Source organism: Propithecus coquereli, unplaced genomic scaffold (assembly GCF_000956105.1).
Source record: "Propithecus coquereli isolate 6110/MARCELLA unplaced genomic scaffold, Pcoq_1.0 Scaffold241, whole genome shotgun sequence".
NCBI classification, from domain to species: Eukaryota; Metazoa; Chordata; class Mammalia; order Primates; family Indriidae; genus Propithecus; species Propithecus coquereli.
In genome coordinates this window covers 1,318,556-1,341,440 of record NW_012147964.1, presented here as the reverse complement: position 1 = coordinate 1,341,440, position 22,885 = coordinate 1,318,556, and the positions used below count along the sequence as shown (strand labels likewise).

The following is a 22,885-nucleotide window of genomic DNA, read 5'->3' as shown; positions in this document are numbered from 1 at the left end:
GCGGGGCACGATCTTTAATCGTAATTAAATAGCGCACAGGTGCAGACTCCGATTAAGCCGTCATTGAGGTCCCTTGGCTGAACCCAGGCCACCGGGCTGAGCCTCTGGTGGCTCAGCTGCCAGGCCTGCGCGCCCCTGCCTCACACGTGTGTCCCAGGCTGGGCCTGTCATTGCCAACAGCAGTCCTGGGGCCGCAGTCACCGCTCCACGGCCAGGGCCTCGGCCTGCTCCTCCGGGAAGGCGATGTCGAAGATCTCGCGGTAGTGCTCCACGAAGTGCACCTCCAGGCCCTCGGTGATGAAGGCCGCCAGGTCGTAGAAGTCCTTCTTGTTCTCCGCTGGCAGGACGATGCACGTCACTCCAGCGCGTTTGGCCTGGGGAGGAGGGAGAGTGTGGTCCTGGGTCAGCCCTGCTGCAAACCCTGGGTAGCAACTGCCGTGACCCGCCACCTTCCCCATCCCAGGCCTGGTCCCCTCGCCACCCCTCCAGCTAGGGGTGGGCAGTGGGAACGGTTCCCCGAGTTCAGTACAATCACGGCATCCACCGCTTTGCATTTAAAGGTCTGGCACCCGGGAGCTGAATATCCAGTAGCGATGAAAATGCCACACACTTTGGGGGGGTGGGGATGCCTGTGAGCACCCCAGTGCGGGCCTGTCCCTCCTCTGCCCACAGCCCTCCATGGCTCCCACCTGCCTTGGGGCCAAAGCCCATGTTCTGCACAACCCACCCCCATAATCTTCAAGCCACACAGTCTGCCCGGGCATCAGGCAGTCCCTCCCACAGCCTGGGTGCTGCTGCTGTCCCCAACCCCTGAGCTGCAAACCTTGGAGGGCAGTGGCTCAGGGACACAGCACTAGCTGACTCCCTTAACCTCCCACTTTGCTGTCATCTGACCAGCCAGGGAGGGCAGGGCAGCACTGCGCTGCTGGCTCAGCTCTGAGCCCAGGATGGAGGCAGAGCTGGGTTGGGAAGGAAGGACCAGGGGCTGCAGACTCTGCTCAGTCCTCTCACCTGCTCAGTACCTGGGAACAGACCGACCTCTGCTCTTGCCCCGTGGCTCAGCTCGCACTGGGCGCTGGGCTGAGCAGGGAGCCCAGATAGAGTCCTCCTCCTATGGGAAGGTTCTAGAGCATTCTCCAAAGTCTTATAAAGGCTGAGAACTGCTGTGGAAGGGCAGCCAGCTCAGTAAGGGATCTAGGCGAGGCTACCTCACTTCCCTCATCTGCAAAATGGGCCATTTCCCTTCCTCTGCCTATCTGTGACACCTAAACAACGGCACTATGGATGGCAGCCGATGTCTGCCCCATGACACGGGGACAGGCCACTCACCGCGATGGTCTTCTCCTTGATGCCACCGACTGGCAGGATCTTGCCCGTGAGGGAGACCTCACCAGTCATGGCCAGGTTCTGCCGGACGGGCCGGTCCATGGCCAGCGACAGCAGGGCCGTGACAATGGTGCAGCCAGCACTCGGGCCGTCCTTGGGGGTGGCGCCCTGGTGGGGAGAGGCAGGTGAGCGGGTGGCGCCGGCCGCGGGGCAGCAGGTGGTCGTGGCAGGGACACCCACCTCAGGCACGTGCAGGTGGATGTGTGAGGTCACCAGGTACTCGTTGGACGGGTCGTGCTGCATCAGGAAGGCCCTGGCGAAGGTGTAGGCGATGCGGGCGCTCTCCTTCATCACCTCCCCCAGCTGGCCGGTCACCTCCAGGCTGCCGTCCTTGTCGCCTTTGGGGTCTCTGTCCCGTGGCCGCCTTGGAGACGTCTCCACAAACAATGTGGAGCCTCCTGGGGGGTGGGGGGTGAGCCCGTGAATGCTGGGGGCGCTGGCCCCGGCCGGCCCACCCTCCCGACACTGCCCACCACGCCAGCGGCCAGGCTAGTTCGTGCACAGTCGCTTCAAGTGCGCAGGGTCCCGGCCGCCCAGAGCCTGCCCTGCGCCCCAGACAGCGCCCGGCGGCTGCCGGCCACAGGGGTCAGCCCGGGGCTGTGGTGCCCCCAGCACCAGGGTCCTGGATGGTCTCGTGTCAAGGAGCTCCTCATCCCCCACCTACAAACCTATCAAGGTGTCACCCCAATAAAGCTCATCATGTGCCACTGCCCTGCGTGGTCACATCCTTTCCCTCAGCGAACCCGAATCCCCAGGACCCCCACAGTGCCCAGGTCGGAAGGTGGGAGGTGCTTGCTCTGGACAGAACGAGAAAAGCTTTGAGTCCTCTCGGCGTGACAACCGAGGGGCGCAGAAGAACGAGACCCCGCTGGAGCCCCTGCCTGCCACAGGCCCCCGGGGCGGCCGCTCACCCATGGCGGTCCAGGCCAGCCCCATGACCACGCCGGGCGGCGTCACGTCGTACATGCGCTCCACCGTGAAGACGGGCTTCCCCACGAAGTCCTGCAGGTTCTCGGGCGTCACCTCCACGGACTCGGCCTCGCCGCTGACGATCTTGTAGGCCGACTTCCGCAACACCTGCGCGGGCGGGGGAGGCGAGGTGGGCGCCGGTGGGCAGGCGGAGGGGGCGCCGAGGCGGCAGGCAGGGGGCTGCGGGGCAGGGGCAGGGCTGCCCTCACCTTCTCCACCTGCTTCTGCAGGTTGCGGACGCCGCTCTCCCGGCAGTACTGCTTGATGAGCAGGGTCAGCACGTCCGACGACAGCCTGGCCTTGCTCTCGTCCAGGCCGCACAGGGCGCGGGCCTGGGGCACCAGGTAGCGCTGCAGGCGGGGGCCGTCAGACCTCGGGGTCAAGAGCCAGTGCCTCTCTCGTGAGAGGCCACAGACCCCCTGGCCAGGCAGCCCTGCCGCCCCTCATGCCCCAGAGGCCCCCAGTCTCTGCTAGTGCCACATCCTCTGCCCAGATCCACTTCCTGCCCCCCGCAAGATGTCATCTTAGATGCCGCTTCCTCCAGGAAGGCCTCCTGGCTCCCCTGGGCTGGCCCATGTATAAACTGAGGTCCCAAGCGGTAGCTGACTGGTTTTGTGGTGGCTGCTATTGGCAGACAGGATGGGGACTGGGTTGGAGATTCCAGGGTCACCCAGCACAATTCTTGCCAGGTCTGTGCTGTGACGGCACAGCCAAGGGTGTCTGAGACACAGGAACAGAGCCATGTGTGTCACCCTGCATTTGCCAGCTGATGCTGGGGTCGGTCCTGGAGCCTCAAGGAGTCCCCAGGACCCTCCCCTGTTACCCCCCGGGAACTGCAAACAAGCCCCCCTCTCTGGGAAGTCAGGCTGCCAGCGGGGCCCTGAGCGCTGCGACCCAGCGCCTACCACAGGCTGCAAAAGGGGTCCCGGGGGAGAGAGGTGCTCAGCCCCTTTCTAGAACGAAAAGACTCAGAAACACAAGGCTCCTCTCTAGCAAGGGACTCGGCTGTCTGCTCACTGAGGACGCCCCCTGCCCTGCGTCACGCCAAGCAGCGGCCACAGGTCTGACCCGGTTCTGAGCTGGCTGAAGCTCCCCACTCCCGGCACCAGGAGCCGGCAGGGCCCGCCCTGGACTCGACCCGGACGGCTGCCCCAGGCGCAGGGAACCCGAGCGCATGTGACCACAGCAGAGGGCCCTCGCGGGGATGCTCCCATCGCGGCAGAGCGCGACACCCACGCTGGCATTCTCACGGCCCAGGCCCGGGCCCTGGCACCCAAGGCGGACTCCTGCAGGCTCAGCGCCTGTTTCCGTGGCACCTGCTGCTCCCGGCAAGCCCCCAGCAGCCCTGCCGCCCCCCCACGTGCGGGGCCCCTGCTGCGCCGGCGGCGGCCCACCTCCGCGATGGCCAGCTTCTCCTGGGCCACGTAGCCAGACACGTTGATCATCTCCATCCGGTCCCGCAGCGGCTCAGGGATGGTCTCGGTGACGTTGGCCGTGCAGATGAACAGCACCTGGGGGCGGCGCCGAGCTGCTGGGACCGCCGGCCCCGCCCCTCCCCGCCCAGGCCCCCGGGTGGGCGTGGCCCCACCTTGGACAAGTCCACAGGCACGTCCAGGTAGTGGTCCAGGAAGTTGGCGTTCTGCTCGGGGTCCAGCAGCTCCAACAGTGCCGAGGACGGGTCCCCTTGGAAGCCACGGCCGATCTTGTCCACCTGGGACAGCACAAGCAGGTGGCATTGGCGCCCACCCTACACCCCTGGCCAAGCACGCCCAGTGGGGGCCCGCCGGGCTGGGACACCCCCAGCAAGGGCAGGGACCACACTCTGGGGCTCGGAGGGGGTCCTGGCTGTGGACAGGGGGTGGCGGGGTGGGGCCTGTTCTCAGAGCCAGCTTCACAGACACTCAGGAGGGACCAGGGCCCGGGCCACCCTCCCCGCGGGGCGAGCACCTCGTCTATGAGGACGAGGGGGTTCTCCGTCTTCGTCTTCTTCAGGCACTGGATGATCTTGCCGGGCATGGCCCCCACGTAGGTCCGCCTGCGGCAGGCACAGCGGGCTCAGCGGCTCGCCGGGGCCCCACTGCCCACACGCGGGCCGCGGCTGGGCCAAGACCCCAGGCCCTCAGCACATCGTGCCCCCTCTGGGGCCCCTCGCAAGAGGCCACGAGGAAATCCACACAACGTGGTCGCGGCACAGGCTGCATAAAAGCCAGCGGCTGCCAGGTGCGCGGCAGCCTGTGGGGCACGCTGGCCACTCGCCCCAGCTCTCCCTGTGCCTGCGAGCGCCATGGCAACGCTGACCCTCAGCCCGGTCTCCCCCGGGTCCGTCCCCAGCCGGCACCTCCCACTGGCACGGTGGAACCAGTCAGAGTTCTCCCGCCCAACAGAGCGAGCGCCTGGGGCCAGACTGGGGCACAGCAGGCGTGACAGGCACCCAGCCCAGGGCCTAGCCATGCTGGCACTTGCCCCACCCCGGCAGAGGTGCCTGACCCTCAGCAGGGAACAAACCAGAGTTGTCCTGGAATCCTGCCCTGTGGCCCAGCGGGGCAGACAGACCAAAAAGGAGCTAGAGGGGAACCCACGAGGAAGGACTTTCTGTACGCCACAAAGAAACAAAACGTGGGGGTTGCCATGGGGGGAGGGGAGTGCATGTGGCATTAGGTGTGTGCACATGTGTGTGGGCTAAGAAATGTCTTAGTGAGAGGCCTTGAGCAAGGGAGGTGACAGGGGAGCCACGTGGGGTCTGACAGACGAGCATTCACGCAGAGGCACAGCCTGTGCAAAGGCCCTGGGGCAGGACCGGGCCTGGTGTGTTGGAGGCACAGAGAGGAGGCCCTGTGGCTGGAGCAGAGTGAAGGAGGGGAGAGAGGGAGGAGGGGAGGGAGGGGACAGGGCGGGTCTTGCAGGGCCTTCTTGGGCATAGGGAAGACTTGGGCTTTGACCCTGAGGGAGGTGGGAGCCAAAGAGGGCTGTGTGCTGTTATCACTACTATTGCCAACATGATCCACGTCACCTCCGCAGTCTCCTGTCCTTGGCCTCATTTCAGAAACCCAGATGGACGTCAGCACATATGGCCGCCTGCCCACACTCTCCCCTCTGTCCCTCTCTGGGTGACTCACACCAGTGTCAGACGCCCAGGCCAGTGTGGAAGCCCTGCCAAGGTCTCACCCCCAGCGAGGGGTCCTTGCCTGCAGCTCCCGGCACTCCCGCAGGGCCTGCCTTAGACCACACACCTGGACCGGCTGATGGGGCCCTGGCGCCCGCTCCTCCACCGTCACCCTGCTGCACCCAGCTCAGACCCCAGCCCTGACCAAGGGCCTGCAGCAGCTGCCCTGCCGTCCCGGGCACAGGGGCACCGCCCCAGGCCTGCAGTCGATGCTGCATGGGGGGCCTGGACACAGCGGAGGCTGGGGGCCTCTCCCCTCCCTGCCAGGCAGGCAGCCGAGGCTTGGCTCTGCCCACTGCCACCAGGGAGGGCTGCGAGCCCTGGTGGTCTGAATTACTGATGTTTTTAAAGAAACCAGAAACGTTTTTTTTTTTTTTTTTTTTTTTTGAGACAGAGTCTCACTTTGTTGCCTGGGCTTGGGCTAGAGTGAGTGCCGTGGAGTCATCCTATCTCACAGCAACCTCAAACTCCTGGGTTCAAGCAAACCTTCTGCCTCAGCCTCCCGAGTAGCTGGGACTACAGGCATGCACCACCATGCCCGGCTAATTTTTTCTATATATTTTTAGTTGTCCGATTAATTTCTTTCTAATTTTAGTAGAGGCAGGGTCTTGCTTTTGCTCAGGCTGGTCTCCAACTCCTGAGCTCAAACAATCCGCCCGCCTCAGCCTCCCAGAGTGCTAGGATTACAGGCGTGAGCCACCGCGCCCGGCCAGAAACGTTAACTTTTAAACACAAACTAAACACCCTGTAGAATGGCAACTGGAGGCCGACATAAACCGAAGCTTCACACACCTCTCTGGCCAGGACTACGGTGGTCAAAGAACCACCATCTGCAGTGGCTAGCATGCCGGAAGCCCCAGCAGAAAGCAACCACCCACTGCCCACCGGAAGGGCCGGGCAGCGTGGGGACGCGCACACAGAGGGTTCTGGCCCCTGCTCCAGGCCTGAGGCTGACCAGGGAGGAGAGAGGCCAGACAGGTGCTGAGGTTTCTCTGGTATATACAGTAGTCACGTCCTCCCCAGGCCACAGGCTTCAGGGAGGGCAGCCCCCCACCCCTGGACCAAGGCAGGACATGAGCTGGGACTAGCGGAGCCATCTGCCGAGGGCCTGCCCAAGGGGCCCTCCCAGGGATGGATACATGGAGATTCCTGCCAATGTGTGAGCACCTGGATCCAGCCAGGCCTGAAGTCCACCCACCGCCTGGACATTTCAGTTACTCCAGCACAAGCGGAATTGTTGCTTGCAACCCAAATCACTCCAGCAAATATTAAAGGTCAACCCAGAGGGGACTGAAACCCAACAGCAAGGCTGAGTCCGGCAGGAGGGGGCAGCATGAACGAGGCCAGGCCTACCTGTGTCCCTTGATCTCGGCCACATCAGTCATGCCCCCGACGCTGAAGCGGAAGTACTCGCGGTTCAGGGCGCGGGCGATGGAGCGGGCAATGCTGGTCTTGCCCACGCCGGGGGGGCCATAGAAGCAGAGGATCTTGCCCTGGGTGGAGCCCCGGAGCTGGCTGACGGCGATGAACTCCTGCGGGCGGAGGCAGGCTCAGCGGGCGCGGCAACGGGTTCCTGCCGGCCACCCGTGCCCCAGAGGAGGCGCCCTCCGAATCGACAGGACGACTGGGTGCCAGGAAACCGTGGCGGGCCTCTCTCCCCCGGCAGGCGGCTCCGGCTGAGCCCACGGCACGGGGGATCCCAGGCCCAGGGAGGGGGCAGGTGGCCTCACCAGGATGCGCTTCTTGACGTCCTCCATGCCGTAGTGGTCCTCCTCCAGCACCGCCTGCGCCCGCGCCAGGTCCAGGTTCTCGTCGCTGTACTTGCCCCACGGGATGGACGTGAGCCAGTCCAGGTAGTTGCGGGTGACGCTGCCGCAGGAAGGCGAGAGCTGGTGAGCGGGGTCCTGTGCTGCTCGCTGCCCCGAGGGTCCATCCTGGAAGGGACCCCACCGGGGCTCTCGCGGCTCCCGACCTGAGTGCCCTGCCTGCCCCTCGCAAAGCTCAAGGCACCGCGGAGAGGGACGGGCTCGAGGTCTGCGACCGCCGCTGTCGGCAGCGCACAGAGGCCCAGCCGTCTGTCCAGGGCTGAGCAGGCATCACAGAGGGGGTGAGGCTCAGAAGAGGAGAAACCTGACCCAGGGCAAGTGGGGAAAGAGGGGACAAGGCCACGTCCGCTGCCAGAGAGGGACGCTGCAGGCTGGGAGCCGTGCACTGCAGATGGCACCCGCCGCGGGCCAGGGGCGGTCAGTGAGGGCTGCTGGCGTGGGCCGGTCTGGGGAAGGGGAGGACGGCCACTGAGGAAGGCCAGGTGGCCCCATGTCCAGGTACTGGGTGGCTCGGGGTGAGCTGCCACCAAGCTCACCCTCTGGCACACAAGACGCACCGGGAGAGGCCAGCAGGCCTGGGACACACAGCGGGAGATGTTATCGTAGGGACACGTGAAGTCCCCGCGGAAGGGACTCACGGCTATGAAGTTGCCTCAGGCCTTGCACAAAACCTTCCGGGCAGGGGCTGGGTCACTGGGGGCCTGTCGCAGGCATCTCAGTGAGATGGGGGCTCCGAGGGCTGGTGGACGGCGCTCAGGGAGGGGCAGACACCCCCCAGGCAACCGGAGTGGGCTCGTCCCCCCATGGTAGCCAGAAGCTGGGACAGAACCAGCTCGCAGACCCGCTCAGCTCCTAGGAGGCGGGGGCGTCTGGTTCTGCAGGACCCTGCCTGGTCCGAGCAGGCACCGTCACAAGACCCGGGGGGGGCTGACGCGCCGGTGAGGGAACAGAGTGGCCCCCAAAATATCTACATCCTCACCCTCAGAGCCTGTGCACACGCCGCCTCACACGGCAAAGGGACCCCCACGTGTGGGATGCAGTTAAGGACCTTGAGACGGGAGGTCACCCTGGATGACCCGGGGGCCCAGTGTCAGCACAGGGTCCTCCCACGAGGGGCAGGAGGGTCGGAGGCAGAGAGACTGGAAGACGCTGCGCTGCTGGCTCTGAAGGGGGAGGAAGGGCCCCGAGCCGAGGGACAAGGACGGCCGCTAGACGCTGGGACAGGCGGGAGATGGGTTCTCCCTGGAGCCCCCAGGAGGGACGGGCCCTGCCACGCCATGATCTTAGAACCTGTGCCCTCCGCACCGTACGATGACACAGTGCTGCTTTAAGGCACTAAGCTCACAGCACGGTCAGCCCGAGAAGAGAGGTCGGGGGCACCCTGGGAGTGGAAGCCACGGCCTTCGGAGGGAACCGGCGCGTCGCAGGGTCCTTGTGGGCAGACTCCAGCGTCCCCTGGACATTCTGAGCCCCGGCGGGGCTGGCCCAGCCGCTGCAGAAAGCAGCTCAGGGCCCCCCCCTTGGAGAGCTGACCCGTGCGGAAAACACCCCGGGCACGGCCAGGGCTGCCGCACGACTCGGTCCCTTCCCGGCTCAGAGCCAGGTGTCCCCGCGTTCAAATCCCTGTCGCCGTCTACCAGCTCGGAGACCCCGGTCCCCGACTCAACTTCCCCGAGCCTCAGTTTCCCTGTCTGTAGAGCGGGGACGCTAACGGCCCAGCCCGCCAGCGCCACCACGGTGGGAGCGTGAGCGCCGCAGGCGGGCGGGTCGCCGAGAGGACGCGCGGGCGCGGCTCACTTGAACTCCGAGGAGTGGTTGTCCAGCAGGCCCAGCTTGCTCAGCTCCTCGTCCACCACGTCCATCACGTGCTTGGGCACCACCAGCTCCTTGAGCCGCTCGCGGAACTTCTCCTCGATGGCATCCTTGTCCTCCTTCTCCAGGCCCAGCTCCTTCTTGATGATCTTCAGCTGCTCCTGCAGCAGGTACCTGCGGTGCGTCTGCTTGATCTTCTCCTCCACCTGAACTTTTTGCACACTTCATTATGCGCCGCCCGGGGAAGGGGACGGCCCCGGCCCCCGCCCCCGCCCCGCAGCTCCCCCGGGACGCCTCGCCCAGCCTGGGACCAGCCCCGCATTTAACAGGGACGGGTCCACAGCCCGGAACAGAGCAGCGATGGCACGTGGCCCTCAACATCGAGACGAGACTTCTCAGCGCGCTGCGGCCGGCTCGGCCAGTGCCACCCGTCTGTGCTCGGAGCCCGAGAGCTGCCGCAGGACCCCCGCCCGGGCTCACCTCCCGCCCCAGGCGCTGCTGCAGCTTGCTCAGCTCGAACTCCTTTTTCAGCAGGGACAGGGCCTTATACAGCCGCTTGGGGATCTGCCGAGACACGAGACGGTCAGAAGTTGGCTCCTCCCCGTGGGAGCCGAGGGGGTGGGGCAATGGCACCTCGAGAGCCGCTGCTGGGGCCACGTGGCCACCCCACCACAGCACAGAGGCCCGGCCCTGCCTGGCAAGGCCAGCTCTGCAAGCTGTGTGGAAAGACGGGGCACGCGCGGGGAGGGGACAGGGTGGGCACTCACGTTGGTCTCCTCCAGGACGTCCTGCAGCTCGTGGGACTCGGCCCCCGTCAGCGCGGCACCCATGTCGCTCAGGTAGATGGGGTTGTCCACCACCCGCTGGCCAGCCTGCATCATCTGCAGCACGGACTCCCTGGGGGACGGAGGGACACTGCCGGGTGGCCAGGGCCTCCCTCCCCGCTGGGCTGTGGCCCCCGACAGGGACTCGGCCCCAGTCTCCTCTTCCTCGGGACCTCTAGGCAAGGCCGTGGGGATGCTCGCCGGGGGCCAGCTCTGCTGCCCGGCCCAGCCAAGTTCAGGACCAACGGGGTCTGCCCGTCCCGGTCTAGAGACTCGCCCCAACCCCAGGGGCCCCCTCGGGCGGCCACGCGGTGCCCTCACCCCTGCCGGGATCGGCTCCCCCTCCACCAGATGACAATGGCCTACCCAGGAAGGGTCCCCAGATCCCCGGCCCCAGCAAGGTCTCCTGCCAGGATGACACTCCGAGAAAGCCCCCAGCTTCCAAAAGAGCCACGGTCAGGCCCCAGCTGGGCCAGCTGTGTACGCGGGAGACCCACCTGTAGAGAGGGTTCAAGGCGATGATGTCCCGGATGGTCTTCACGATCTCGGCGGTCAGGGCCTAGCCAGGGGGAGGCCACGTGGGTCACTGGGGCCCGGCGGGGGGCTGTGGACCAGGGCACCCCTCCCACCTGTGCCCCACCAACTCCCCAGCCAAGGATGGCCCTGGAGACTGAAGAATGGAGCCAAAACCCACCGTCCCTGGGACAAGGGGCCAAAAGAGCAAAACTGACACCATGAGCCTTGTCCTTAGAACAAGCCACCACGGAGGAGGAAAGGTGGCGGCAGTGGAGTCTTTATGCCTTTATTTTAAGCACTGCCCTTACAGCCGACACATCCCCTTCTCAGCCTTGGCCAGAACGGCCCAGGCTGTGAGGTTTCCTTGTCCAGGTGTGCCTGTGTGTCACCAGGGCTCCCAGCCTGCAGGTCACCTCCCGGAACCTGGTGCCATGCTCTCTATAGAGACGGAGGGACCCCTTCTGCCACGGGCACTGTGGGCATGACAAGGTCTCATTCTGTCACCCAGGCTGGGGTGCAGTGGCCTCACCTTAGCTCACTGTAGCCTCCAACTCCTGGGCTCAAGCGATCCTCCTGCCTCAGCCTCCCGAGTAGCTGAGACTACAGGTGCCACCACCATGCCTGGCTAATTTATTTTCCTTTCATTTTCTGTTACTCAGGCTGATCTCAAATTCCTGGCCTCAAGTGATCCTCCTGCCTTGGCTTCTCAAAGTGCGGGGATTACTGGCATGAGCCACCGTGCCTGGTGGCGTTTAAATTTAAACGAGTTAAAGTGAAACAGAATTTTGTGTTCTGTTCCTCATTCGCACCAAGCGTACTTCAAGTGTTCAACAGCCACCAGGGCTAACAGTCCAGAGTCATAGGACATTTCCACTATGGTGCTGACCTCAAAGAACAAAAGCGTCCACCCAGGCCAGTGGCAAGTGCGGCTGGGCCCCTTCTGGCGCCCGTGGCAGACATCACCAATCGATCACAGCACTCCTTCCCACCAAGCTTAGCAGCAGCCCCAGAATCCTATCCAACATGGTGCCATGGCCGACAGTGACCGGTAGAGGGTCAGACCAACACTGCTGGTCCCCCTGGCTTGTGTTCTGCTCGGGGGAGGCTGAGGCCACCAGGCACACACGTAAGGAGCTGCAGACACAGTCCAGGCCTTTCCAGCTCTGCTAATCGTACCTACCCACGGAGGGCAGATCGTCCCCATGGGGAGCCTCCCCACCTTGAAAACGGGCTCCTTGTGCAAGGCAGGCGGGGCAGCCTAGGTCTGGGGACCAGGGTGGCCAAAAGGCTGTCGCTCTTTCCTGTCGTGGCCACGGGTCCTTGCTTTCCCTGCCCTGCCTCCCGCCGTGGTGGGATGGAGCCAGGACAGAAGGCACCTCGGAGGGTTCTGCACAGCGGAGCCGGGGCTGGACCTGGGTTCAAATCCTGCCTCCTTCACCAGCAGCTACAGGCCCCAGCACGTTTCCTTGACCCTCTGATCCCAGTGCCCTCCAAGGACTCCAGGCAGGAAAAGTGTGCTATGCATTCCACGAGACTTTGTTCGAGACACACCAGGCCCTCCCCAGGTGTGTGGCTCAAGGTGGCACCTGACGGCTCGGAGAGGTGCTGGGGCCCACTCAAGGGAGCCCCGCGTGACAAACGCGTGCACTTACTTTCACTTCCTCCGTCACCTGGAAGTCCTCGTGGATGACGTTCTCGACTTCCACCATGAGCACCTCGCTGGGGGAGTCAGAGGCAGGCTCCACCGCTGCCTCCAGCTGGCGCCTGGCGCTCAGGTCCTCCTCCGCCTCCTTCTTGCCGCGCTTCGCCTTCCTCCGGGGCTTCTGTTTACTCTCAACCTCCTCCTCCTCCTCCGGCTCCACTTCCAGCTGTCTGCTGATGTGAATCCTGAAGGCAGGGGTGACGCCGGCGTGAGGCTCCTGCCTTAGCCTCCCAAGAAGCTGGGCCTACAGGCACGTGCCACTGCGCCTGGCCAATTTTTAAATTTTCTGTAGAGACAGGGTCTTGCTATGTTGTCCAGGCTGGTCCTGGGCTCAAGTGATCCTCCCACCCCAGCCTCCCAAAGTGCGGGGATTACAGGTGTGAGCCACTGTGCCCGGCCCCACGCACCTTCTATGTCCCATGACGATCATGCGCAACTTGTCTCCGAGGTCCTGCATCTCGTGGATCTGGGCGAACGTCCCTGTGTGATAGATCTCGTCCAGGCTTTCCACGATGTCAGACTCGTTGCTGAGGGAGAGGATACGAAGGGAGAGTTGGCACACAGGCGCCAGGGCTCGGCGGGACGTCTCAGGCTGAGGGGAAGGAGGACGAGAGAGGCGACACCCCCACCGGCCGCTACTGAAAACCGAGAGCAGCCCCCTCGGCTCCCACGGGAGCTCCGGACTCCAGAGGAGCGTCTGCCACATCGCGCCTGCCATCAGTGGTGACAGCCTCGCTAAGTCAGCCACTAGGGTGGGGCCACATGGGATTCTGCTTCCCTTTTACTCCAATTTGGAGACTCGGGACACACACGCGGAACTGACTGCTGGTGGAGTCAAGGTGGATGTGTCCGGAGCCACTGCACGTGCCCGCCTAGCTCTGCTTTCGAAGCATCCTCGCGGGGACGTTTTATCACTCCGGGTCCTCGACGTTAATGTCCCCCCACCTTGACAATGCAGGTTAGTGCTCAGCCGAGGCTAAGAAGGTGGTCTGCCAGGTTCTCAGCCTTTCCCCTGGAGGTTTTCCTTGCTTTTAGGTCAAACCACACTGTGGAGTGCGAGCTATACTCCTGGGCGACTTCAACAAAGGGAGGAAGGAAAAATGACACTTACTTGTCATCTTTCTTTAGAAAGACGCCGACATAAGGCTGGGCAAGACGAACTTTCCTTCTTAGCAGCTCAGCCAACTTCTTATTTTTAACCTAGCACGACAATGACCCCAGAGTGAAATGCAGGGTAGGGTTTTTTTGGCTGACACTTTTTTCTTTTTTTTTTTTTTTTAGACAGAGTCTTGCTCTGTTGCCCGGGCTAGAGTGCCGAGGCATCACCTTAGCTCACAGCAACCTCAAAGTCCTGGGCTCAAGCGATCCTCCTGCCTCAGCCTCCCAAGTAGCTGGGACTATAGGCGTGCACTACCACACTCAGCTAATTTTTTCTATTTTTAGTAGAGACAGGGTCTCGCTCTTACTCAGTCTGGTCTCGAACTCCTGAGCTCAAGTGATCCTCCCACCTCGGCCTCCCAGAGTGCTGGGATTACAGGCGTGAGCCACCGAGCCCAGCCTTGGCTGACATTTTTGACAGCAGCTCTGATGTTTTTAGCTGCTTCTCTGGGGACATGCTAATCTGATCTGGGACACTAATCACCCTGGTCCAGGAACCCCTAAACCAAAAAAAACCACCCCACCAGACAGGGACGGCAGTGGCAAATGGAGTGAGTCTGATTTACTAGCCACATCCCTAGGCATGCCCATCCCTTCCTAAAGAAAATTCAGAGTAAACAGGAAGAACCAAGGAATTATTTAACACCCACTTTCAAAAGTGATTTCGGTGGCAAAATGTTGGTTTGAAAACTGGAACCATTCTGCTTTTATTAATGTCAGAAAGACAACACCAAACCCCCAAACTCCCAGGATCACAGCCCGTTCTTGACGTCATCTCAATGGCAGGTTCGGGGCAACATCTTCTAGGAAGCTTGGGATACAGCAAGGAGCAGGATCTCCTCGGGCTCACCTGATTTCTTTCAAACCTGTGTTAACTCCCAGGCCAGACCTTGTTTAAACTTAATGGCCCTCAAACTTCGGCAGGCACCACGCTTAGCTGGACCTGTTAAACCTCAATGCTGGGCCCCACCCCTGGAGTCTCCAATTCAGGAGGTGGGGGTGGTGGGGAGGGCAACAATCTGCATTTCGAACAAGCTCCCAGGTGATGCTACTGGTCCAGGACCACGTTTTAAGAGCCAGTGTTTTAACTCACTCCCTACTTGGGGGCTCTTAACTTGTGGTTCAAAAATTCCTGATGCTACAGATGTATTTTTTTCTGGGAAGAAAGTAACATCCAAGAGAAGGGCATCATACCCACCAAAACTTAAGAGCCACAGTTCTATGCTCAGAGGTCACTGTCAGTGTCAATTACAAAGTCAAGAGTAAACGGAGCGTTGCTAACAGTTTCAGAAACATTTATGGGTCTGAAAGAAGTGGCCCTCAATTTCTCCACCACCAACAGCAGACTGCTGTGTCCTTAGAACCTGCCATGGCAGGAACCCTTTTGGCTATTTACAAAGGATCACCAACGGAAATACAGTGAATACCAAATGCCAGTCTCCCAAATGCTATCCACAGCGACTCACTGAACCCTCCCGGCTAGCTGCAGGTGGACAGACAAGCGGTCTCTTGGAAGATTCCTCTCTCTGCTCCGGTGCTGGCAGCAAAGGGTATCTGTCACTTTGCAGGGCTAAGGGGACTAGATCTGGTGAAGACTTCTGGCTCTAGAGGCCTGGGAGGAGAAAGAGGATGCCAGGGGCAGGGTCAAGGATGAGGAAAGAAGCTTCCAGGGCAGGGCTCCGAAATGTGAGAAGTGACCACGTAGGAAACAGCAGCAGCAGATGTTACTGAGGTACACTAACCCCCGGGCACGGGGGTTCCTAAACCCTTTACGCGTGCGACCTTATTTCACTCTCAGAACAGCTCTAAGAAATAAGACATTATTATTATGTCCGTTTCACAGGTAAGAAAATGGAGGCCCAGAAGAATAACTTGCTGAGGGTTATGGACCTAGGGGTGGCGGAGCCAGGACAGGACACCACAGGGCCTGACTCTGGGGCCTGCGCTAGTAACCACTACTCAACGGCAAGAAAAGGCTTTATGGAAGGGTGGCTCAGACACACGTAATCAGCGCTGTAGGAGAAACTCCCTCTGTCCCCTCCCCACTGGCTGGCTGCTGCCGTTCTATACTGTCCTTGCCCCTTCCAAGGGATACTCAAGATTTATTCAGCAGCGTCTACAGTGTGAGGGGAGAGGCTGAATGCAGAGGCAGACTCTCCCTATGACCTTGCTTAGACAGTTCAGAGATAACCTTTCTTTTCCAAGGACTCCACTTTCCACATCAGTATTTTCCTTTTCTTTTCTTTTTTTTTTTTTTTTAACCTTATAGTCCTTGATTCTGAACCACATGTTTTTTCTTTTTAAACAGAGAGGAAGGGGTTGGGGAGAAGGCATTTGGGTTCTTCCTATTCAAAAGGCTCAACTTCCTTGCACTCGCTGCTTTCTCGCTGTTACATCACCCTGCTCCAACCCCACCCACTAAGGCTCTCAGTCTAAAAGGTCATTTCTTCCACCAGAACGTAAGCTCCTTAGGCCAGGGACTGTCTGACTTGTTCAGGACAATATTCTCAGTACCTACTCCATGGTCAAAAACACTCTGACCATGGTGTTTTTCTTTTTTTTTTTTTTAAGTGACAGGGTCTTGCCATGTTGTCCAGCCTGGAATTGAACTCTTGGCTCCGGCACTCAGCTTCAAAGGCAAACATTTTTGTCTGTTTTGTTCATTGCCATATCCCCAGCATCCAGAACAGTTATCTGGCACATAGTAAGCACTCAAGAATCCTGATCCCAGCGGGGCTCAGAACGCCTGGGGTAGGGGCTGTTACAAAACATTTACCAAGTAAGCATAAAGTAACAACACTGCCGCAACATTGCTCTGGTCCCTCCCGGGTCCGAATTTCTATGACCGGGGCCGGGACTCAAGTGGACAGTCCCAAGCTCATCGGGTTTAACTCCTCTCATCTAACAGACCCTAAGAGATCTGAAAAGGGGAGGAATTTGGCTCAAGGTCTCCAAGCTAGCGGTGAGCAAAGACGCGAGAAACTGAGAAATTTCGAGTCTAGGAAAAGTTGCGAGGCATGAGGGCGCTAAGAGATCCCACGGTCCAACCCACCGCTTGCAGAGGTGGGAAAACTGAGGGTGAGGCGGGGACTCTCATTACCTCGATAATCTTGATAAAACGCGGGAACACCGGGTTGCGCGTGATGGCGATGAGAGGCAGGTGCGGGAACACGTCGGGGATCGTCATGGGCGTGAGCGCCGTTATGACTGGGCCTTCCCCGCCGCCCGCACTGCCCCCAGCGCCCCCGGCCCCTTCCTCCGAGCCGCCCTCGGAGGCGTCCTCGCCCCCCGAAAATGCACCGCCGCCGCGGCTGTTCGCCTCCCAAAACCCCCGCCACTGGCCCGCGGTCGTCGGTCCTCGGCCCCACAGCGCCCAAGGAGAGGAGGCGTCGCAGGCCCGCCGGGCTCTGGGCAACCACGCTCCGGCTGCAGCCGGGACCCGCCCCCCGGCGGCGGCCAGCATGGGCCGCCGCAGCGCCCAAGACCGCGCCGCGCCCCACAGCCGCACGTAGCCTGTGCCCGCCGCCATAGCCCGGCCATACTAGCGGCGCGCACAACTTGCGTCATTTCCGTCTGCCGGGCTGGAGCGCGCGTGACGTCTGGCACGTGCTGCTTCGGGGGGGGGGCCTACGCGGAGCAGAGGGGACGGCGTTCGAGCTCTTTTACCACCTACGCCAATTCCGGCCTCCCAATTAGCCCTCTCAAGTCCCCTTCCGGTCACGTGGGAGGTTCGGCGTACGCGCCAGCGCCCCTAGAAAAAATTAGTGTTGCTACAAGCGCAGTCTTTGGGGACTTGTGGGCAGGCTTGTGCGTTCACTTGCCCGCGCGGGTGACACACGCATACTTAGGCTCTGAGGCTCGTAGTGGTTGGTGGGTTTGGGCTTCCCGGGAGACACTGTGCGCATGCTCAAACTTTACCCGGCTCATGGGTGGCTGTGTGCGCATGCTCAAGCGCTGGGTGCCTGTTGGGGCGCGTGAATATGGGCTTTGCTGGTACTCGTCTGCGCATGCTCAGAGTCCATGCCCCGTGAGCGGGGCTACCGTGTGCGCATGCCCAGCCTTGGTGGCGCGTTTGTGCGCATGCGCGGGCTGTGCATAGAGCCCCGCAGCGGTTGCTGGGCAGTGGTGGTTGCAGGCGTTTAAGCGAGATGCTGGTGTTGGTGCTGGTGGCGGCGGCGACTATGCGGCTCTGTCCGCTGGTCAGAGCTCAGCCGCTGTGCCGGTGGGGCTGCCCTCCGGGGCCGGGGTGCTGCCAGGGGTCCAGTGGGGGCTGCTTCCCCAACCTGATGAGTCTTAGCACTTGACTCCTAGGAATCCACCTTGAGGCCGCCTTACTCCCGCCCCACCCCAACCTCTCAGCCCACCACCAAGTCCTCTCATTGCGACTTCAGAACCTTGGCCCGACTCCTAACCTTTCAGGCCACCTCCTCCGCCCCCGCCCTGGGCTTTGCTGTCCCGCCCATTCTCCACCCGGCAGCCAGAGGAATTATTTGTAAATGAATCTGATCTTCCCGTTGCCCTCCCCTGGTTGTCGCTGACACGCAGGATAAAACCCAAGCTCCTTGCACAGCCTGCAGTCCCTCTGAGGATCATGGTTTCTACAGATCAGGGCTGCTGACATTTGGGGCCGGGTAATTTTCTGTGCTGGAGGCCGTCCTGTGCATTGTGCCACGTTGAGCACCGTCCCTGGCCTGCACTCACTAGATACCAATAGTGCCTGTCTCCCTAGGCTTGACAAATCACTTGAAAATGTTGCTAGGCGTTGCCAGGTATTCCCCGAGGATCTGAGAACCGCGCCCCTGACTCTCAGGTCGCTCCAGCCAGGCCATCCGGGGTCCAGACTTGGCGCTTGCTATTCCCTCTGCCTGACACTCCACGACTGGTTTCCTCATTATTCATTCCCCTATTTAAAGCTCCCTCCTCATCTATTGCCTTTCCATTCCCCTTTCCCCGTTGGTATTTTTTCCTACCACTATCTGCTTTCATTTATTTTTTGACAAATTGTTTCTTGTCTGTGCTAGGGTGTTAGTTCCGTGAGGACGTAGACTATTTATCTTATTCACTCCTTATCCAGTACATTTTAAAATTTCAGTAAATGTTAGGTTAGTGCAGCGGTCCCCAACCTTTCTGGCATCAGGGACCAGTTTCATGGATGACAGTTCTTCCACGGACTTGGGGGGCGGGGGAACGGTGAGCGATGTAAATACTGATGAAGCTTTGTGGCCCAGGGATTGGCGACCGCAGGGTTAGTGGATACCGCGTGCAAAGTGCCACAGGGGCTAGACAGTTGCTGAAGCTCAGATCCTGACCTCAGGGATCTCTTCCTGCCTGGAGCGAACTGTCATATTCAGCAGGGACCTGTTTGCCAGAGGGATAGTAAACATGTTCTTACAGTGCGTGACCTCATTTGATCTTTACAGCAAGGTTCCTGGGGGCGTGATTCCTTAACCTTATCTTATAGAAGTGAAAACAGACCCAGAGAAATTAAAGACATGCTTGCCTAAGACAAGTAGCTAGTAAGTGGGTAGGAGTAAGGTTTTCCAGTAAGATTTACTAGTAGGAGTTGTCTCAAGGTCTGAAAAGGTGGGTTACATCCAAGACTCCCTTTTCCCCACACCGGTTCTCGAAGAGTAATCCCTGGACGAACAGCAACAATCAGGCTTACCTGGGACTTTGTTAGAATTGGTTAGAAATGCAGTTCCCTGGACCTACTGAATCAGACTCGGAGGTCAGGTCCAGCGAACCATGGTTTATCAAGCCTTCTAGGTGATTCCAATGCACTCAAGATTAAGAACCTCCACTGTAAACAATGTAATCGTTCCAGTTACCGCAAATCCCCTAAAAATAACCCCGAATACCTAGGAGCAGGAGTTCCTAAGCTGCCTCAGCTGAGGTCTGTGAATGAGCCTTTAGGAACTCTCTGGAATGATATTTATATTTTTGCATGTACATATGTCTGTTTCTGGAAGAGGAGAGCCCACAGTTTCATTCAGTTTTCTAGGGGCTCCCCTACCCCTAAAAGTGTGAAGAACAGGTACTTTAGTGTTAACCCCGAGGCAACCAGATAGGAGAAGTCATGCTTAATATTCAATAAAAATTGACAGATGGTCTCTCTTGTTGCTTACCTTTAGTGCTCGCACAGTGAGGACAGGAAAAGTGTTAAATACCGTGCAGAAAGTTGATGGGGTATGTGGTTTCATACTTAACGTTCCTTACATTCGACTGTCGCTTCTATCTAATCACTGGATCAGAACTAACATTTCCTAGTGTTCTTGGGTGCCAGTGTTGCCAGGCATTTAGGAACATTACCCCCAGCCTGAGCAAGAGCGAGACCCTGTCTCTACAGAAAACAGAAAAATTAGCTGGGTGTGGTGGCACGCGCCTGTAGTCCCAGCTACTCGGGAGGCTAAGGCAGGAGGATCACTTGAGCCCAGGAGTTGGAGGCTGCAGTGAGCTATGACGATACCACTGCACTCCAGCCTGGGCGACAGAGGGAGACCCTATCTCAGTAAAAAACAAAACAAAACAAAAAAAAACATTACTTTATCCAATCCTTAAACCCACTGCCCTTTGAAGTAGGGATTAATCTTTCCCATTTCACTAAAGTTAAGAGAGATCGAGTTATCTGAACAAAGCCAAGAGGTACAAGTGGGTTTAGAACTCAGATTATCTGAAGTTTTACCCAATGATCTGTCTATTCCTCTCTCTGGTTCTCAAATACAGAGTAACAGAGGACAAAGCCTGTGGCTTTGTTTACCTAACATCGTGCGGCAGGAAACGTCATTTTACCCAATATGTACTTAAAATGCACGAAGAACAAAATATTCCAGAAAACACGAACCCAACCCTAACCCTAACACCCTGCACCTAACCCCCCAACTCTAACTCTAAGCCCCAACCCTAAACCCAAACCCTAACTCTAACCTTAACACCCTACCCCTAAGCTTAACCACTCCCCCCAAAAAAAGAAATCTGTCAGTTCAAATGTGCTCCCTGTTGACAAAGCTGCATACTTTCAGAAGTTGTATCAGCCACTAAATCTTCAAGTGACCGGTTTCTCACATGTTAGCATTAAGTTTTCATTCACTGGCCTCTCTTTCCCATAGCTGATCATCTGAAAATAGGCCGTATAACATGTCTAGGAATGAGATAGGATATGAGTAATTTCCCCGGTGAATTTTTAAAAATGCTTTTGGACATAATTGTAGATTCACAGTAAGTTGCAAGAATAATAAAGGGAGGTGCTAGGGACCCTTTTCCCATTCTCCCAGTGGCCGCATCTGTCACGACTATTGTACCGTACCAAAATGTACCGTACCAAAACAGGAAAATATCATTGATACAATCCACATGCCTAATCCAGATTTTGCCTTTTACATTTGTAATGTCGCATATTAGGAAGTTGTTTTTGTCCGCTGTTTACTGTTATTGATATTCTTAAGATTTTGTGATTCTCTCTCTAGGACGTCCTGTATTTCCCATCAACGACAACACGCGTGATTAAACATCCTTGCCAGAAAAATGTAGCTGTATATCTTGGGTGAGCCGCCGCTTTATGTACCGTGACCTTCCTTTTTTTTTTTTTTTTTTTTTTTTTTTGAGACAGAGTCTCACTTTGTTGCCCGGGCTAGAGTGAGTGCCATGGCGTCAGCCTAGCTCACAGCAACCTCAAACTCCTGGGCTCAAGCATCCTCCTGCCTCAGCCTCCCGAGTAGCTGGGACTACAGGCATGCGCCACCATGCCCGGCTAATTTTTTCTATATATATTTTTAGTTGTCCAGATCATTTCTATTTTTTAGTAGAGACGGGGTCTTGCTCTTGCTCAGGCTGATCTCGAACTCCTGACCTTGAGTGATCCGCCCGCCTCGGCCTCCCAGAGTGCTAGGATTACAGGCGTAAGCCACCGCGCCCGGCCTCCGTGACCTTCCTTTTTATTAAAACTTTAGCTTTGCCTTCATTCATTCATTCAGCAAGCACTAGAGAAGATGGCTCTGCCCTCTGTTGCTAGTTGCTAGCCTGCAGGGAGTCCATAGCCAGGGGCTGGGTTCAGAGGAAGAGAGACAAAGAGATTGGCAGGTAAGTAAAACGACCACGGTATGGTGTGGTACCACCACTCACAGATGCTTGATATAAGTGCTCTTGGGGCAGCACTGGAGGAGAAGATGCTTAGGAAGCTCCCACTGGGGAGTTGATGCCAAAACTGGGTTTTGAAGGATGAATAGGAGCCTGCTGAGTTTTGAAGGATGAATAGGAGTCTGCTGGGTTTTGAAGGATGAATAGGAGTCCGCTGGGTTTTGAAGGTTGAATAGGAGTTTAATGGGGTTGGCGGGGGGCAGCCAAAAGTATATGGGCTTAGAGCAGAGCATTCAAAGGAATGGCAATGCCATACTCAGCATGCACCTGAGGTGGTCGGGGTACCAGCCTAGAAAACCAGATATATACACCATGCCAAGATGTTTACCCTCATCCTGAAGGCAGTGGAGGATTTGGGGCTGCATGATTCATGTTCGTATTTAAGACACCAATCTAGCAGCATTGCCGAGGGGCCCAGACTAGGGAAGAGACGGAGGCGGGGGACTAATAGAATTTACAACAGCCCAGGCCAACAAAACAAAGTAAATGTGATACAGCCTGAACAGAAGGGAGGATGACACAGAGGAGGAGGAGGCGGAGGCGGATTCAGCAGGACGTGTGGACACGACACACAGGGTGTGGAGAATGAAAGCGAGCAGGCAGTTCAAGGTGGCCCTCCAGTTCCTGGGTTGACCATGTGGGAGGATTTGGTGGAAAGGATGGAGGATCGTGGCTCGTGATCTGGTGTTTGGGGGACATGGCTGTGGTCGTGTTCACAGTCACCCAGGGATCACGTGTTCAGCGACAAGAGGCTCTGGGGAATATTGATTCTACACATCGGGTAGAAGAAGAGAGAGAGAAGTAGGAAACCAGGAGTTGGAGGCTGCAGTGAGCTATGATGATGCCACTGCATTCCAGCCTGGGCAGCAGAGTGAGACCTTGTCTCTTAAAAAACAAAACAAAACAAAAAAATTGCTTACTTTAGTGGGGATTAAAGCCATATAAATGGGGGGGGCAGGGGCAACATACATAACCTAAACATCTGTACCCCCATAATATGCTGAAATAAAAAAAAAGCCATATAAATTATGCAACTGAAGGTCATCCTGGCACTTAATGTACTTTTTATATAATTTTATACTTGATGTGGTCACACTTTTAAACATTCCTTCAAGAAGTCAAATACCAGGCTGGGTGCAGTGGCTCATACCGGTAATCCTAGCATGCTGGGAGGCTGAGGCAGGAGGATCGCTTGAGGCCAGGACTATAAGATTAGCCTGTGCAAGAGCAAGAACCCGTCTCTATTAAAAAATAGAAAAATTAGCCAGGTGTGATGGCGCATGCATCTGCAGTCCCACCTCCTCAGGAGGCTGAGGCAGGAGGATCACTCGAGCCCAGAAGTTTGAGGCTGCAGTGAACTATGACGATGCCACTGCACTCCAGTCCGGGCAACAGA

At 58.5% G+C, this 22,885-nt stretch overlaps 2 protein-coding genes across 2 annotated transcripts in view; one reads left to right on the top strand and one right to left on the bottom strand.

Moving 5' to 3' along the window:
* Positions 1-12: 12 nt before the first annotated feature.
* LONP1 (lon peptidase 1, mitochondrial) lies at positions 13-16,966 on the bottom strand. The gene is made up of 18 exons (XM_012646213.1): positions 16,457-16,966; positions 13,310-13,398; positions 12,606-12,725; positions 12,149-12,383; positions 10,478-10,539; positions 9,924-10,053; positions 9,637-9,720; positions 9,142-9,362; positions 7,249-7,387; positions 6,872-7,050; positions 4,303-4,390; positions 3,944-4,066; positions 3,750-3,866; positions 2,565-2,705; positions 2,298-2,463; positions 1,567-1,784; positions 1,330-1,494; positions 13-374 (listed from the first exon to the last, which is right to left on the bottom strand). Exons 1-18 carry the CDS (start codon positions 16,883-16,885, stop codon positions 198-200), a joined length of 2,883 nt encoding a protein of 960 aa, XP_012501667.1. The 5' UTR covers positions 16,886-16,966; the 3' UTR covers positions 13-197.
* Positions 16,967-17,504: 538 nt separating this feature from the next.
* The window catches only part of CATSPERD (catsper channel auxiliary subunit delta), a 58,058-nt gene continuing 52,677 nt past the window's right edge, over positions 17,505-22,885 (top strand). The window contains exons 1-4 of the mRNA XM_012646126.1: positions 17,505-17,578; positions 19,488-19,542; positions 20,820-20,896; positions 21,372-21,432. Coding sequence (XP_012501580.1) covers positions 17,505-17,578; positions 19,488-19,542; positions 20,820-20,896; positions 21,372-21,432 — 267 coding nt within the window. The remainder of the gene's footprint in view (positions 17,579-19,487; positions 19,543-20,819; positions 20,897-21,371; positions 21,433-22,885) is intronic.